This window comes from Podarcis liolepis (genome assembly GCF_965112155.1).
Source record: "Podarcis liolepis genome assembly, chromosome: 2".
Taxonomy (NCBI): Eukaryota; Metazoa; Chordata; class Lepidosauria; order Squamata; family Lacertidae; genus Podarcis; species Podarcis liolepis.
In genome coordinates, this window is record NC_139555.1 from 111,679,003 (window position 1) to 111,694,643 (window position 15,641).

The 15,641-nt window shown below is 46.7% G+C and overlaps 2 protein-coding genes across 3 annotated transcripts in view; both read left to right on the forward strand.

Moving 5' to 3' along the window:
• C2 (complement C2) overlaps positions 1 to 9,758 on the forward strand; it is a 41,395-nt gene extending 31,637 nt beyond the window's left edge. The window contains exons 15-19 of one of the 2 annotated variants that reach the window (XM_083491714.1): positions 1,360 to 1,451; positions 3,683 to 3,815; positions 6,177 to 6,226; positions 7,338 to 8,555; positions 8,830 to 9,758. In XM_083491714.1, the coding sequence (XP_083347840.1) occupies positions 1,360 to 1,451; positions 3,683 to 3,815; positions 6,177 to 6,226; positions 7,338 to 7,538 (476 nt within the window). In that variant the 3' untranslated portion in view covers positions 7,539 to 8,555; positions 8,830 to 9,758. Of the gene's footprint in view, positions 1 to 1,334; positions 1,452 to 3,682; positions 3,816 to 6,176; positions 6,227 to 7,337; positions 8,556 to 8,829 lie in introns of both variants that reach the window. The other variant, XM_083491715.1, reaches the window with a different exon arrangement.
• Positions 9,759 to 14,186: 4,428 nt separating this feature from the next.
• CFB (complement factor B) overlaps positions 14,187 to 15,641 on the forward strand; it is a 37,257-nt gene continuing 35,802 nt past the window's right edge. Inside the window, exon 1 of the mRNA XM_083491718.1 lies at positions 14,187 to 14,705. Coding sequence (XP_083347844.1) covers positions 14,645 to 14,705 — 61 coding nt within the window. The 5' untranslated portion in view covers positions 14,187 to 14,644. The remainder of the gene's footprint in view (positions 14,706 to 15,641) is intronic.

Genomic DNA, 15,641 nt, shown 5'->3' on the forward strand with positions numbered 1-15,641 from the left:
AATTCCCAGAGTTCCCTGGGAAAAAGGACTGATCGCTAAACCACCCTAGGAATGTGGGGGGGGGGCTATAGGGGTCCCCTAACTACTTTCAGCATAACTACATCAGTATGCAGATGACACCCAGCTCTACCTCTCCTTTAAATCAGAACCAGTGAAGGCGGTGAAGGCCCTATGTGAGTGCCTGGAGGTGGTTGGAGGATGGATGGGGGCTAACAGATTGAGGTTGAATCCTGACAAGACAGAAGTACTGTTTTTAGGGGACAGGAGGTGGGCAGGTGTGGAAGATTGCCTGGTCCTGAAAGGGGTAACTGTGCCCCTGAAGGACCAGGTGCGCAGCCTGGGAGTCATTTTGGACTCACAGCTGTCCATGGAGGCGCAGGTTAATTCTGTGTCCAGGGCGGCTGTCTACCAGCTCCACCTGGTACGCAGGCTAAGACCCTACCTGCCCGCGGACTGTCTCGCCAGAGTGGTGCATGCTCTAGTTATCTCCCGCTTGGACTACTGCAATGCACTCTACATGGGGCTACCTTTGAAGGTGACCCGGAAACTGCAATTAATCCAGAATGCGGCAGCTAGACTGGTGACTGGGAGTGGCCGCCGGGACCACATAACACCGGTCCTGAGAGATCTGCATTGGCTCCCAGTACGTTTCTGAGCACAATTCAAAGTGTTGGTGCTGACCTTTAAATCCCTAAATCGGTCCAGTATACCTGAAGGAGTGTCTCCACCCTCATCGTTCAGCCCGGTCACTGAGATCCAGCGCCAAGGGCCTTCTGGCGGTTCCCTTATTGCGAGAAGTGAGATTACAGGGAACCAGACAGAGGGCCTTCTCGGTAGTGGTGCCCACCCTGTGGAACACCCTCCCTTCAGATGTGAAGGAAATAAGCAGCTATCCTATCTTTAAGAGACATCTGAAAGCAGCCCTGTTCAGGGAAGTTTTTAATATTTAATGTGGTACTGTTTTTAACACTTGATTGGGAGCCGCCCAGAGTGGCTGGGGAAACTCAGCCAGATGGGCGGGGTATAAATAATAAATTATTATTATTATATTACATTTCCCAGGATTCTTTGAGGAAAGCCACAAGTGTTTTAAGTGGTATAATACTGCTTTATATCTATGGTGCAGACGTAGCCTTTGATAACGCTGGTGTTATGTCCCATTGCCTGTCCTAGGATCCCGGATCCCAGGAGTTGCTCTCTTGCCTAACAATGCGCATGACCCAATTGATCTCTGCCATATAATTTGATTCTAGGTCACCTTTCCCTCCTGTAACCAAGTAGGTGGCTGGGCCTCGCTCCCCAGGCAGAAAACTCAGACGTTTTCAAGCACACAGTCACACAAACCTTCATACCTTGCAGAGCTGCAGTTGCTGAGTTTGGAGGAAGTGGATGCCCAGTTCATATCCTTGGACAACAAGAGGATGGGAGTTCAGATCAAGACAAGGAGAAGTGTAAGCATGGCATTTCCTGCCCATGGAATTCTGGGTAAAAAATGGAGATGGGAAAGCCAATTGAAGATGGGAAGTGTGAGCTGGGGGGAGGTGCATTATTTCTGAGGGTCTGGGTGTGTTTTTTTAAAAGCCTGAAACAAAAAACAAAAAACTCTTGAAGTATACTTCTAAAATCAATATTTCAAGATTGATATGGTCACAGGCAGTTCACGCTGCTTCGACTCTGTCGAGAGCCAAGTTTCACAGCTGCTAGTGATGGCAGTATTGCAACACTCTTAGAACTTGATGTTTCTCAAAGAAAACTTTCAAACATTGCATCATACCGGACTTTTTGGGCATTAGGTCCAGCAGTGCAATCTGTCTGCCAAGAGCACTTTTTCTCCTAAAACTGAGGCTGCGTATGCACCATATTCATGTTTTTGGAAATTCTACATTTCTACATAGGTTTTATGGATTGCATCCTAGGTAGATTTTTATTATTTCAGCCTAATAATAATAATAATAATAAATTTTATTTATATCCCGCCCTCCCCAGCCGAAGCCGGGCTCAGGGCGGCTAACAACAATAAAATAATGCAACATTCTAAAAACATTTCATTATAAAAATTAATTAAAATCAAATTGATGGCAACCATTAAGCAAAAATTCTGTGCAGATTGCCAAAGGAGGGAGTCAGGCTGCGCCCTGACCCAAGGCCTGGTGGAACAGCTCTGTCTTGCAGGCCCTGCAGAAAGATGTCAAGTCCCGCAGGGCCCTAGTCTCTTGTGACAGAGCATTCCACCAGATTGGAGCTGCAGACGAGAAAGCCCTGGCTCTAGTTGAGGCCAGCTTAACCTCTCTGAGGCCTGGGACTTTCAGGATGTTTTTATTTGAAGACCGTAAGTTCCTCTGTGGGACATACCAAGCACCAAAGATGATGATTAGAATGTCAAAAACTACAAACATGGGAGGCTGTTATCTGGGACCGTTTCAAGTTTGACTTTCCATGGCAAAGAAATAAAGAAAGAAGCATAGAAGTATTTGCTTCCTGCTGTGCAGCCTCTCTGCATGATACTGCAGCAAGTGAGGCTCATGCAATCCTTGTTGGCAGGGAAGTAGTGAGAGGGTTTTTTTCTTTCTCTCCAAAGCAGATGTTGCCGGGAGGCTGAATTCAGATCAGGTATGGTTTATACAAAGAAGTTGCATTATGAAATGGGTGCAGAAAGAAATTCTGAATCAGAACCTCTTTTGGGAAGAGTAAAATTGGGCAAGCATATGGGAATAGAAAGTGAACACACTGTGCCGTAGAGCATGAAATTGTTCAGTCTTAATTATGAGAAAACCAATGGAAAATTTTAGCTTTCAACTGGAGGGAAATCCCTAGCAAGAATGCTTTAAGATCAGCCCAAGAAAGTACAGCATTTGTTGTTGTTTAGTCGTTTAGTCGTGTCCAACTCTCGTGACCCAATGGACCAGAGCATGCCACACACTCCTGTCTTCCACTGCCTCCCGCAGTTTGGTCAGACTCATGTTTGTAGCTTCGAGAACACTGTCCAACCATCTCGTCCTCTGTCGTCCCCTTCTCCTTGTGCCCTCCATCTTTCCCAACATCAGGGTCTTTTCCAGAGAGTCTTCTCTTCTCATGAGGTGGCCAAAGTATTGGAGCCTCAGCTTCACAATCTGTCCTTCCAGTGAGCACTCAGGGCTGATTTCCTTCAGAATGGATAGGTTTGATCTTCTTGCAGTCCATGGGACTCTCAAGAGTCTCCTCCAGCACCATAATTCAAAAGCATCAATTCTTCGGCAATCAGCCTTCTTTATGGCCCAGCTCTCACTTCCATACATCACTACTGGGAAAACCATAGGCAGGGATACTGGAGTGGCTTGCTGGTTCCTACTCTAGGTGGATCACATTTGGTCAAAACTCTCCACTATGACCTGTCCATTCTTGGGTGGCCCTGCTCATAGCTTCTCTGAGTTATTCAAGCCCCTTTGCCATGGCAAGGCAGTGATCCATGAAGGATCGTAAAAAGTACAGCATTACTATTAACTAAATTAATAATGTCTGTATACGGATTTAATCTGGATTAATTCATCCAGAGTACTTCTGATAAGACCTGTCTCAAAAGAAGACGAGACAATTCATTCTCTCTTTGCTGATTGCATGCACATTTTCAAAGCACCGGCAGTGAACTATTATGGCCCGGATAGCAATTCCGCCATTAAATCGATTCATTCATTGCTTCCCACAGCGCCCAACGTGCATTTCCGCAGCTCTTCAAGACAAGAAAATGTTTTCCGAAGGAACTGATGCCTCTGAAGTGGTGACAGACAGATTCCTGTGTAGTGGAGGAGGGAGAGCTGTCGAGGCTGCCACTTGCAAAGGTCATTTTGCTTACAGTGTGGTGTAGTGGTTAAGAGCGGTAGACTCGTAATCTGGGGAACCGGGTTCGCGTCTCCGCTCCTCCACATGCAGCTGCTGGGTGACCTTGGGCCAGTCACACTTCTCTGAAGTCTCTCAGCCCCACTCACCCCACAGAGTGTTTGTTGTGGGGGAGGAAGGGAAAGGAGATTGTTAGCCGCTTTGAGACTCCTTAAAGGGAGTGAAAGGCGGGATATCAAATCCAAACTCTTCTTCTTCTTCTCTACATGGGAAGGGTGAAGCATCCCTGGTTAAGCAGAGCAGGGAGAGAGTAAGGCCTCACCCACACTTCTGCTTCTTCCGGGTACGAGGTTTCTCTTTTGCCTCACTGCTTTCCCTGGGATAACCCGCTGTTTACCCCACAGAAGCATAACAAATGTCCATCAGGTTTTCTGCAGAAGACACGGGATGAGCAGAAATGTGGGGGAGCCCTTACCAGAAGTTTTCAATAAGCTCCTTCATCTGATTCGGGGACTGGAAGTCTCAGTCCAAATGTGGCCCTCCAAGCCTCTCTGTCTGGCACCCCTAGGCCACCGGTTTCGCACCCTACTTAAGAGCTTTTGTCTGACTGGAAAGTGTCCTTGAACTTTTGTTTGTCTGGATGGAGGAAAAAGTGTGGTGTATGAACAGAGGAGCAAGGTAGCCCCTAATATTGAGTGGGCCCAGGGCATGGGGCGCAGGCTTGTTTAGCCTTCTGCTAGGCCACGCCCCATGGTGTCTCCCACACTGCACAGGCCAGGGCAGCCTTCTGTGAGGTCATGTCCTTTGGAGGAGGTCAAGTGTGCGCACTGGACCCCCTCAACATTGAGGGTCTCTTCAAACAAATATCAAGGGGCCCAAGACACCTTGGCTCCCTACAGCTGGCACTATAAGGAGCATGAATGTGTAGAAGCTATCCCAATGTACAAAGGTTAAAATTTGCATCTGTTGCTCCACCCTCTTTTCCCTTGCCCTGTTTACCACTGACATAAAGGTAAAGGTAAAGGGACCCCTGACCATTAAGGTCCAGTCGCGGCCGACTCTGGGGCTGTGGCGCTCATCTCGCTTTATTGGCCGAGGGAGCCGGCGTACAGCTTCCGGGTCATGTGGCCAGCATGACTAAGCGAGGGATTCGAACCGCCGACCTTCTGAGCGGCAAGTCCTAGGCTCTGTGGTTTAACCTACAGCGCCACCCGTATACGGCCCTCCAAAAGGTTGTCCAAGAGGGAATGTGGCTCTCAGGGTAAAAAAGGTTCCCCACCCCTGATCTTAATGAAGCTGGCAACCTTGGCTATGTGCATCCTTCGTAAGTACAGTGGTACCTCAGGTTGCATACGCTTCAGGTTACATACGCTTCAGGTTACAGATGCCACTAACCCAAAATAGTGCTTCAGGATGAGAACAGAAATTGTGCTCCAGCGGCGCGGCGGCAGCAGTGGGAGACCCCATTAGCTAAAGTGGTGCTTCAGGTTAAGAACAGTTTCAGGTTAAGAACGGACCTCTGGAACGAATTAAGTACTTAACCCAAGGTACCACTGTACAGGATTCCAATATAGAATCCAGCAGCTGACATTGTGACAACTTCCATTCAAAGCAGAGATTCCCAAATCATATCCCACGAACTGCCAGTGGTCTGCAAGCTTCATTCAGGTGGTCTGTGGTGTTTTTGTGGTTGAATAGGGTTGCAACCAGGGACGCGGGTGGCGCTGTGGGTTAAACCACAGAGCCTAGGACTTGCCAATCAGAAGGTCGGCGCTTCGAATCCCTCGACGGGGTGAGCTCCCGTTGCTCGGTCCCTGCTCCTTCCCACCTAGCAGTTTGAAAGCACGTCAAAGTGCAAGTAGATAAATAGGTATCGCTCCGGCGGGGAAGTAAATGGCATTTCCATGTACTGCTCTGGTTCGCCAGAAGCGGCTTAGTCATGCTGGCCATATGACCCGGAAGCTGTACGCCGGCTCCCTCGGCCAATAAAGCGAGATGAGCGCCACAACACCAGAGTCAGTCACAACTGGACCTTATGGTCAGGGGTCCTTTAGGCTTGCTATGCGTCCAAAATTTCCCAGACATAGCCGGGATTTGGCTGTTGGAGACAGTGTCTGGGCAGAAATTGCTTCGATGTCTGGGAAAACCTGGACATATGGCACCCCATGTTGGAAGTGTGGATTTTGGCAAATTTCCTTAAGAATAGCTCAAAAACTTCATTGGGGGGGGGGGCTCAACAAAACTTTTAAAACTTTGGCTTTGTGAAATATGGCAACCCATATTTGAAGAAATGTGAACTTTCTCTTCTGTCTAGAGATAGTGGAGCTTCTGTCAGCTTTTAATCCTTTTGTCCTTTTTTTCAGGTGAATCCGGAGGATCATTATTTGTGGAACGGAGGGAGAGACTCTTCCAAGTAAGTGAACCTCTAAATGTATCCTGACCCTGCCGTTCTTCTTGAGATCTAGTGTGGGGGAGTGGTTTTAAAAATCTGACACACAATCCATCACATAAGCTTTTCACTTGCGTGTCGAGACCCCGCGGCCACCCCCTTGTTGAAAATAACTCACACAAGAACACAGATATTAGGTTTATGTTATTGGGCAAATTTTGGCCACAACTTTATTGAAATTACAGAAAGTGAGCGGTATTGGCTCAGGCATTGATTGGACCTGACTATATTTGACTCCTGCCCATTGTGCAGGAAGTCCAGTAAGGGTAAGCCACCGGTAGGGGGAGCCCTGTCGATGCAAACCAACTCAAGCTCCCCCTGGTGTTCCCGTCGGGGTCGTGTCAAGGCCTTAGCCCCCCAAGGCGGGCTTCAGACTAGATCAACACCCCCAGGTTCCTTTAACCGAATACCCTTAAGCATGGAGGGGCAGGTGATGGCCACACCTCCCCTCCCCCACACAAGGTCAAACAATGACTAACCGCAACCCTAACAAAGTTGTGACGATTGCTACGAGGTAGGCGAAAACCAAGTGGCCAGTGCCAATTTGCCAAGTGGAAAAATATCTACCAGGCCCCTCAGACAACCAAGGCACCAACCAAAGTCAATAGCAAGGCCATAGCCTAACCTGCAAAATAGGGAGGGAGGGTGGGGGATTGAGGAAGCGAGCCAAAGAGGAAGTCCTCTGGCTCGCTCCTCCGTTTAAATGACCCCAGCCACGCCCATGCCCCCCAGCCAGCAGGTTGGCTGCCCGGGCTCTGACGTGTCTGGGATCCCCTAGGCAACGGGGGACAAAGTCCCCCACCCCCAGTGGGGAGTGGGTGGCCACGCGGTCCACCGCAACTCCTCCCCACTGGGAAGTGGAGCGGATATCTCTTCCCTTCGCCCTGCCCCAATTGATTTAAGCAAGATCCAGAGATCTACCAAGAAATAGATCCCAGCCTACTTCCTGCCCGCCCCTTTCATAGGGGGCTGCTGTAGCGTGTTGGCTCACAATAAGCTTTTGTATCTTTGCCACTGTGAATTGCATATTTGCCGTTCTGTCTTTTGACCCAGTTTGCTTGCCTCTCCTGATCAGGTGGGCGTGATCAGCTGGGGCACATATAACCCTTGTGAAAAGAAGAGGAAGAAGAAGAAAGATGGGGAGACACGGGAAACAGTTCGGGATCCCCCTCCAGCGAACCATAAACCACGAGATTTCTACATTAGTCTCTTTGGTGTGCAGGACTGGCTGAGGCAACACCTGGGCCAATCCTTGAGGTTTATCCCGAAGGAATGAGCCACCAAGACAAACTCACTGTTGCCCAGGGGTGTTTGCTAAGATGTCAGTCCCTGGGACGCTTATTATAAAATTATCTTGATTATGTGTGGTATGTTTGTGTTGTTTATGCCCCTGGCTGTGGGATCAGAACTTAATTTGTGGCAGGGCTCATCAGTTTGTAGCCTTGAGTTGCGGATTCCATGGGCACTGCTATTTCACATTCTTCTAAAAATAGATTAAACCAGTGATTCTTCACTTAATGCAATGCTCCTCGCCAGTGTTATTTTTCTAGAAAAAGAGGTGCCGGGACTCACCATGAACACCTCCCTTGTTCTCTTAGAATGGCAATGGTGCCCATCAGAGAAGTGCTGGAACTGAGTTCTGGCTGAAAAAACGCCCTGCTCCTTGCCAATGTAAAAATCACCTTTTATGTTTAGTCAAGTTACAGTGGTACCTCGGGTTCCATACGCTTCAGGTTGCATATGCTTCAGGTTACAGACTCTGCTAACACAGAAATAGTACCTCAGGTTAAGAACTTTACCTCAGGATGAGAACAGAAATCGTGTGGCAGCAGCGGGAGGCCCCATTAGCTAAAGTGGTGCTTCAGGTTAAGAACAGTTTCAAGTTAAGAACGGACCTCCAGAACGAATTAAGTACTTAACCCGAGGTACCACTGTATTCTCACTCAGTAAAGAGCCCTTCCAATGTGAATTAAAATCTTCCTGCTTGTTGGTTCTGCCCCTTTTGTTGCTTCCTGTTGCACAGGACAGCGTCCTAACTGATGAAGAGCCTGCTTATTGTCCCTTGATATCAGTTCTTGCTCTCACAATACATATTCCTGTGCATACTTCAGTTACTGACTTCCTCTCATTTTTCCTCCTTTCATTGCTTATAAAGCAAAAATTTGGCTATATATTATAAAACTATTTCACTGTAGCACAACTAAAAAGAAAGAGATGGGAGGAGATCATAGTTCATAAATCGATAAATTAAGGGTTTATTTGTAAGTAATTCCATTGCCATGTTCCACAGGAAGCAATCCCAGGGACACGGGTGGCGCTGTGGGTTAAACCACAGAGCCTAGGACTTGCCGATCAGAAGGTCGGCGGTTCGAATCCCTGCGACGGGATGAGCTCCCGTTGCTCGGTCCCTGCTCCTGCCAACCTAGCAGTTCCAAAGCACGTCAAAGTGCAAGTAGATAAATAGGTACCGCTCCAGCAGGAAGGTAAACGGTGTTTCCGTGCGCTGCTCTGGTTCACCAGTTGGTCACAACTGGACCTAATGGTCAGGGGTCCCTTTACCTTTACAGGAAGCAATAGAAGGGCCTGAATCTGCAAAGAGAGAGCTTTTAATTAAAGGGAATTGTAGCTCTGAAAACTCTCATTGCCAGTCCACTGTGGAAAATATTCCCACTTCTCCACCCATTTCAGCTTGTTCAAGAGCAGTTGGAACAGGCGAATTTCCTTACCCCAATGCAACACAATTAAACTGGTTAATACGGGGGGGGGGGATGCATATTACTATTTCCGTAACCTCCTTTGAAACAGGCCAGCCTTGTATACCAGACTGGTACATCACTACTCCCCATTCCCTATGTTGAGATAATATGCTTATTATGTCTCTTATTATAAAGATAAAACCTTGAAGTGGCCCGTCTTAATAAAAACACATTTATAGCTTAGTAAAACAAGTCGTGTTCACAGCGAAAGCTGTTTTTCACACTGATACTTTCAGTATGTTCAAATGTGAACCAAACACTTTCCTGTATTATTTAGGTTTAGATAAATATGTCCACGTCGCTTGTATCCCAGACATGCTTTTTAAAAAAATAGCAGTTGTTTGTTTTTGATGTAGTTCTGTCAGATGTTGCTAAAATTATTTTGGTTTGAGTTTAAATAATAGTTGCAATGTATTTTGGTTGTTTGATTTCTCAAATCCGTTAATGTAGTTGGATATTTTGTGGAATGCGGTCTTGTTTTTCTTTAAAAAGTGAGAAACGTTAGAAACATTTCACTCATTTGAAGGGGGGGAATGGACGTAAATCAATTGCTCTTTCATGGTGAGGGGCTCATGCCTTTTGTTTGGTTCCCAATTCTAGTCTTGCTGATTCAAGGAATTCTGACTTAATTGGGGTTTCTCAGCTCTGCATCAATAATCAATATTTTAGAATTGTAATGCTAGTATTTTATAAGGTTTTCATGCTATTAACCTTAATTCAAATAAAAGAAATTTATTTCCTATGTGCCTGAAGACTAGGTTTTCTGTGCGTTTATATGAAGGGGGACTAATTCCCCACTTAACATGGCAGTAGTTGCAGAATTTCCTAAATCAACAATGAAAGACAGCAGGAAGAGCTGCCCACAGATGAACAGCCGGCTGATTTGATACCTGATTTGATTTTATTATTTTATATGTGCCACCCAACCAGATGGGCAGGGTATTAAATACATACCGGTATATATTATTACTATTATCATTAGAATGAACTAAGGTGAAAAACTTAATTGTCAGACTCAGTTTCTGCTATATAAAAATCAGCCTCAGATTTACCCACTGAACAAAACAACGTCTCGCCACTCTGTGCAAACAACCACTGGAGTTGCAATCGACATTTTAAAAATATCACCAGAAAGCAGATCCGGGAGAAAAACAAACAGACAGGAGGACATCACAGAAAACACAGAAGCAGTCATAGGAGCATAGGGAGTATACAGAGTCAGGCCATAGGTTCATACGACTCAGTATTGTCTACACTGACGTGAGGGAATATTTTCCAACTCTACCAAGTGATGCCAGGGATTGAATTGGGATATTCTGCATTCAGAGCCGATGGTCTACCACTGAGCCATTTGTTAAGTGTCAACTCCAGATCAAACTACAGTGGTACCTCAGGTTACATACGCTTCAGGTTACATATGCTTCAGGTTACAGACTCTGCTAACCCAGAAATAGTGCTTCAGGTTAAAAACTTTGCTTCAGGATGAGAACAGAAATCGTGCTCCGGTGGTGCGGCAGCAGCAGGAGGCCCCATTAGCTAAAGTGGTGCTTCAGGTTAAGAACAGTTTCAGGTTAAGAACGGACCTCCGGAACGAATTAAATACTTAACTCGAGGTACCACTGTAGTGTAAAAGCAGCCTTGGAATCTGCTTTCAGTGCCTGGGCGCACCTCTAATGTACATGAAACCAAAAGTGTGAGGGTGATTCGCCATGTCAACCATTGCTGGGATCGGAGGTGAAGGCCCTCAAAGCCTGAGGCTATAGTTTGATGGCAGACTTACAGCCCTGGCAACTCTCATTTTAGAAGTAAAGCACCCCCAACACCTTGCCAGTGCTGAGAAACACCCCACCACCACCACCACCCACCCACTGCAGCGCCACCTCCTTCCCCCTTCAGGTTTCCTCATCTTTCAATGCCTTCCTTTGATGATGTGGCTGTGGCAGGTAGGAGGGATTTGAAAGTGTGTGTGTGTGTCAAAAACTACACGGGATAGCAGAAGGTTATTAACCTCACTGTTCAAATATTCATGGGTATTTCGACTAAGACTAGCAATATTCGGGATACTAAAAGGTATAAAGGACCCCTGGACAGTTAAGTCCAGTCAAAGGCGACTGGGGTGGCGTCGCTCATCTCATTTTCAGGCCAAGGGAGCCGGCGTTTGTCCACAGACAGTTTTCCGGGTCATGTGGCCAGCAGGACTAAACCGCTTCTGGCGCAACGGAACACCGTAACGGAAACCAGAGCGCACGGAAACAGTGTTGACCTTCCTGCCGTGGCGGTATCTATTTATCCATTTGCACTGCAGTGCTTTCGAACTGCTAGGTTGACAGGAGCTGGGACGGAGCAACGGGAGCTCACTCCGTCGCAAAGATTCGAACCACCGACCTTCTGATCGGCAACCCCAAGAGGCTCAGTGGTGTGTAGACCACATCGCCACCCCATAGCTGTCAACCTTCCCTTTTTTGCACGAAATTCCCTTATTCCAGCGCCGTTTCCCGCTGCTATCCCGGATTGTTAGATATCCCATAGACTGTCCCTGGGACAGGTGAGGCTGCAGATTCCTTATTTTCAAGGCTGCTGATCCCTTATTTTCAAATCTGAAAGTTGACAGCTATGCGCCACCCGCATCCCTCACTAAAAGGTGTAGGGCTACAGAGCAACATATCTTCTGTCTCTCATTCTTAGAGATATTGTTGATTGCCATCACAAATTCATGGAATCAAAACAATTACAAACAAGACACATGCAGTAAGAAAAGTTCTTTAATGAGAGAGGTGTTGTTGTTTTTAAAAAAGAAACAATAATATTTATAATGGGAAAATCCCAAGGTAAAGTCTGCCCCTGCAAGCAATGTTTTCCATTACAAATAATCTTCTGCTATGTGGCCAGTAAAAATTCTGAGGGAAAATAGGATAACTTGCATCTAGCAGATGATAACATAAAATGGTGGCCCTCAGTGAGTACCTGTTATGCAGCAGAGGTGTTATGTATTGAAATTATCACCCTGGTCACCTGGAGTATCGTGTATATAGTTTTCACTCAGGTCCATGTCAGTTAATTTAGGCGGGAAACCCTGGGGTGTTGTTGTTACAATGTTGACAGCTGGCTGCCTATAAAAGCAGGCCGGCTGAGCTGTTTTCAGTTCAGTTCCAGCTTACTATAAAGAACCACTTGCAGAAATCTCTGTGTCTTCTGCTATGTCCACCCACTACTTAATAAGAGACATGTTGCTGTTTCTGTGGATGAGGAAGTTGCTTAAGAGCCCCCTCTGTATTTCTTCACGACTTGGGTATCAGTGGGTTTGAGTAGGAATAACACTGGATACAAGCCCACATGTTCTATAAGGTAAAGGTAAAGGGACCCCGACCATTAGGTCCAGTCGTGACCGACTCGGGTTGCAGCGCTCATCTCGCTTTATTGGCTAAGGGAGCCGACGTAGAGCTTCCGGGTCATGTGGCCAGCATGACTTAGCCGCTTCTGGCGAACCAGAGCAGCGCACGGAAATGCCGTTTACCTTCCTGCCGGAGTGGTACCTATTTATCTACTTGCACTTTGACGTGCTTTCAATTTGCTAGGTTGACAGGAGCAGGGACCGAGCAACGGGAGCTCACTCCGTCGCAGGGATTCGAACCGCCAACCTTCTGATCGGCAAGCCCTAGGCTCTGTGGTTTAACCCACAGCAGTGGGTAGATCTGGCATCAAATGCTATATTGAAGGAGGCTTGAATTCTCTAGGAGGGAAGTGGGTTTCGCACCGGTGGGATCAGGAAACCAGGATTTCTTTTTAGCATTCTTGAGGGATTGTGGGGCTGGGGATCTGAACACCTGTTAGCTACAATGGTTATGTTCCGCCACTAGTGTCAGAGTCAATATGCCTCTGAAATACCAGTTGCTGGGAACCACAGTGCTATTGCACCCAGGTCCACCTTGCAGGCTTCTCAGAGGTATCTAGTTGACCACTGTAATAATAGGTTGCTGGACTAGGTGGGTCAATGGCCTGATCCAGGACACGCCTCTTAAGTTCTTATGTACCTTCAGCAGCGGTTTGATGTGCAGCAGTTAGCAAGGACAGCATTTCACTCTACACCAGGGTTTCCCAAACTTGGGTCTCTACCTGTTTTCGGACTACAATTCCCATCATCCCTGACCACAAGGATGATGGGAGTTGTAGTCCAAAAAAAACCCGCTAGAGACCCAGGTTTAGGAAACCCTGCTCTACGCAATGAAGAGCTGCTGTGCCTGCTAATTAACCTGCTATAAGCTCAACATCAAAAAAACGAAGATCATGGCCACTGGTCCCATCACCTCCTGGCAAATAGAAGGGGAAGAAATGGACGCAGTGAGAGATTTTACTTTCCTGGGCTCCATGATCACTCCAGATGGTAACAGAAGCCACGAAATTAAAAGACGCCTGCTTCTTGGTTGTAAAGCATCTTAAAAAGCAGAGTCATCACCTTGCTGAAAAAGGTCTGTATAGTTAAAGCTATGGTTTTCTCAGTAGTGATGTATGGAAGTGAGAGCTGGACCATATAGAAGGCTGATCGCCGAAGAATTGATGCTTTTGAATTATTGTGCTGGAGTAGACTCTTGAGAGTCCCATGGACTGCAAGAAGATCAAACCTATCCATTCTGAAGGAAATCAGCCTTGAGTGCTCACTGGAAGGACTGATCCTGAAGCTGAGGCTCCACTACTTTGGCCAGAAGAGAAGACTCCCTGGAAAAGACCCTGATGTTGGGAAAGATGGAGGGCACAAGAAGAAGGGGACAGCAGAGGACGAGATGGTTGGACAGTGTTCTCGAAGCTACCAGCATGAGTTTGACCAAACTGCGGGAGGCAGTGGAAGACAGGAGTGCCTGGCGTGCTCTGGTCCATGGGGTCACGAAGAGTCGGACACGACTAAACGACTAAACAACAACATTCTATTCATTTCTGACCTGGAGCAGGTCAGACTATATTTCCCCTCTTCTTGTGGCCACCTGGCAACCCTAGCAGAAATCTGGGAGTTACATATTTACCCTGATTCTAAAGAATCGAAACTCCACACCCATCGCTGCCCACATCCTGTATGCAGTCGCTTAACAGAGATAGGCCTCTTTAGCAATCTTTTCCCATTCTTTTGCGCCAAAAAAACGAGGAAGTTTAGAAGTGGGTAAATATTGCAGTGTCTGAAAATGCAAATACAGGGGGAGGAGCAGGAATTGGATCATGGCTGTGGGGGGAAATCTCATCGCCTAGCAATACTGGGGACCTGGCCTAACTCCATCCCCCGAGTAATCCCCTGGAATGTCCACATTCCAAAAGTCTCCTATGTGTTCAAGCTGGGAATTCCCCCAGTTGGCTTTATTCCCTTCCTGGCTTCAAGATGATTCTGGGTTTCCCCCATCTGGATTCCTGTCCACCTGCAGCCACAATATATTCTTGCTTCTCCCCACCCATTGCCTTGGAATTGCTTCATGGACTTTGCCATTTCCCCAAACTCAGCTGCTTTCTCGGGGTGGGGCTAGAGACCAGCATCTAGCAAGTGGAGCGGATCACCTAAAATTTCACAAGTAGCTGGACTGCAGCGGTGCTGCCCAAACAGAAGCTGCTAGGACTCAGAAAGGCAACAGACCAGGGAGAACCAGAAATGCAGCTTTTTTGGGACCAGCTGTTCTGCATTCTCATTGCCCTCGGGGCATTTTATACAGGTAAGCTGTCACAGCCAGGCACAAATTGCTTATGAGAGCTGTGAATTTCACACAGTGCCTAATTGTAGTCAGTGGTGCCTTGAGACCAGAACTCCTTCAGCCTCAACCAAGAGACCTGTGGCACCTTAAAGACTAACACATGCATTTATTTACGATGGTTAAGAATTGGGGGGGGGGGTATTTGATTGAGTCATCATTTAAAGGCAAGCCTACCTAATTCACAGTTTCTGAATACGCAACTAGAAACGCAGCCATCCTTCAGAATTGCGCTTCTCAAAATTTTGCAGTGTGAAATGTGACTACAGTGGTACCTCAGGTTAAGTACTTAATTCGTTCCGGAGGTCCGTACTTAACCTGAAACTGTTCTTAAACTGAAGCACCACTTTAGCTAATGGGGCCTCCTGCTGCCACCGCGCCACCAGAGCACGATTTCTATTCTCATCCTGAAGCAAATTTCTTAACCTGAAGCACTATTTCTGGGTTAGTGGAGTCTGTAACCTGAAGCGTATGTAACCTGAGGTACCACTATATACAAAAATGCATTAAGTCAGGGATAACTGATTTGTAAAATGGTGTACACAGAAAACGTGAGAGAGATGCATTAAAATGCTGATCAATTTTCATGGGGACTATGAAAAACAAAATCACAACAGAAGCTTTGGTGGACTAAACACACTTTGTCGGATGCAGCTGGTGAGATGGACTTTAGTACTCAAAACTTCGTGACATCGTCATAGAGAAATGTGTTTATATGTTGGTTTTGCTGCTACGGACTAACACTGATCCTCTTACCTGGAAATTTCTCTTTGAGATAATGCCATTCAGGATAATTCATTCAGGATATTTGCTTTGATGCAGAGCAGCTGAAAAGAATTCAAAGCCCTTTTTGAAATCCTATGATGAATGTTAAATGCTAAATATTTGCCAGATATTTTC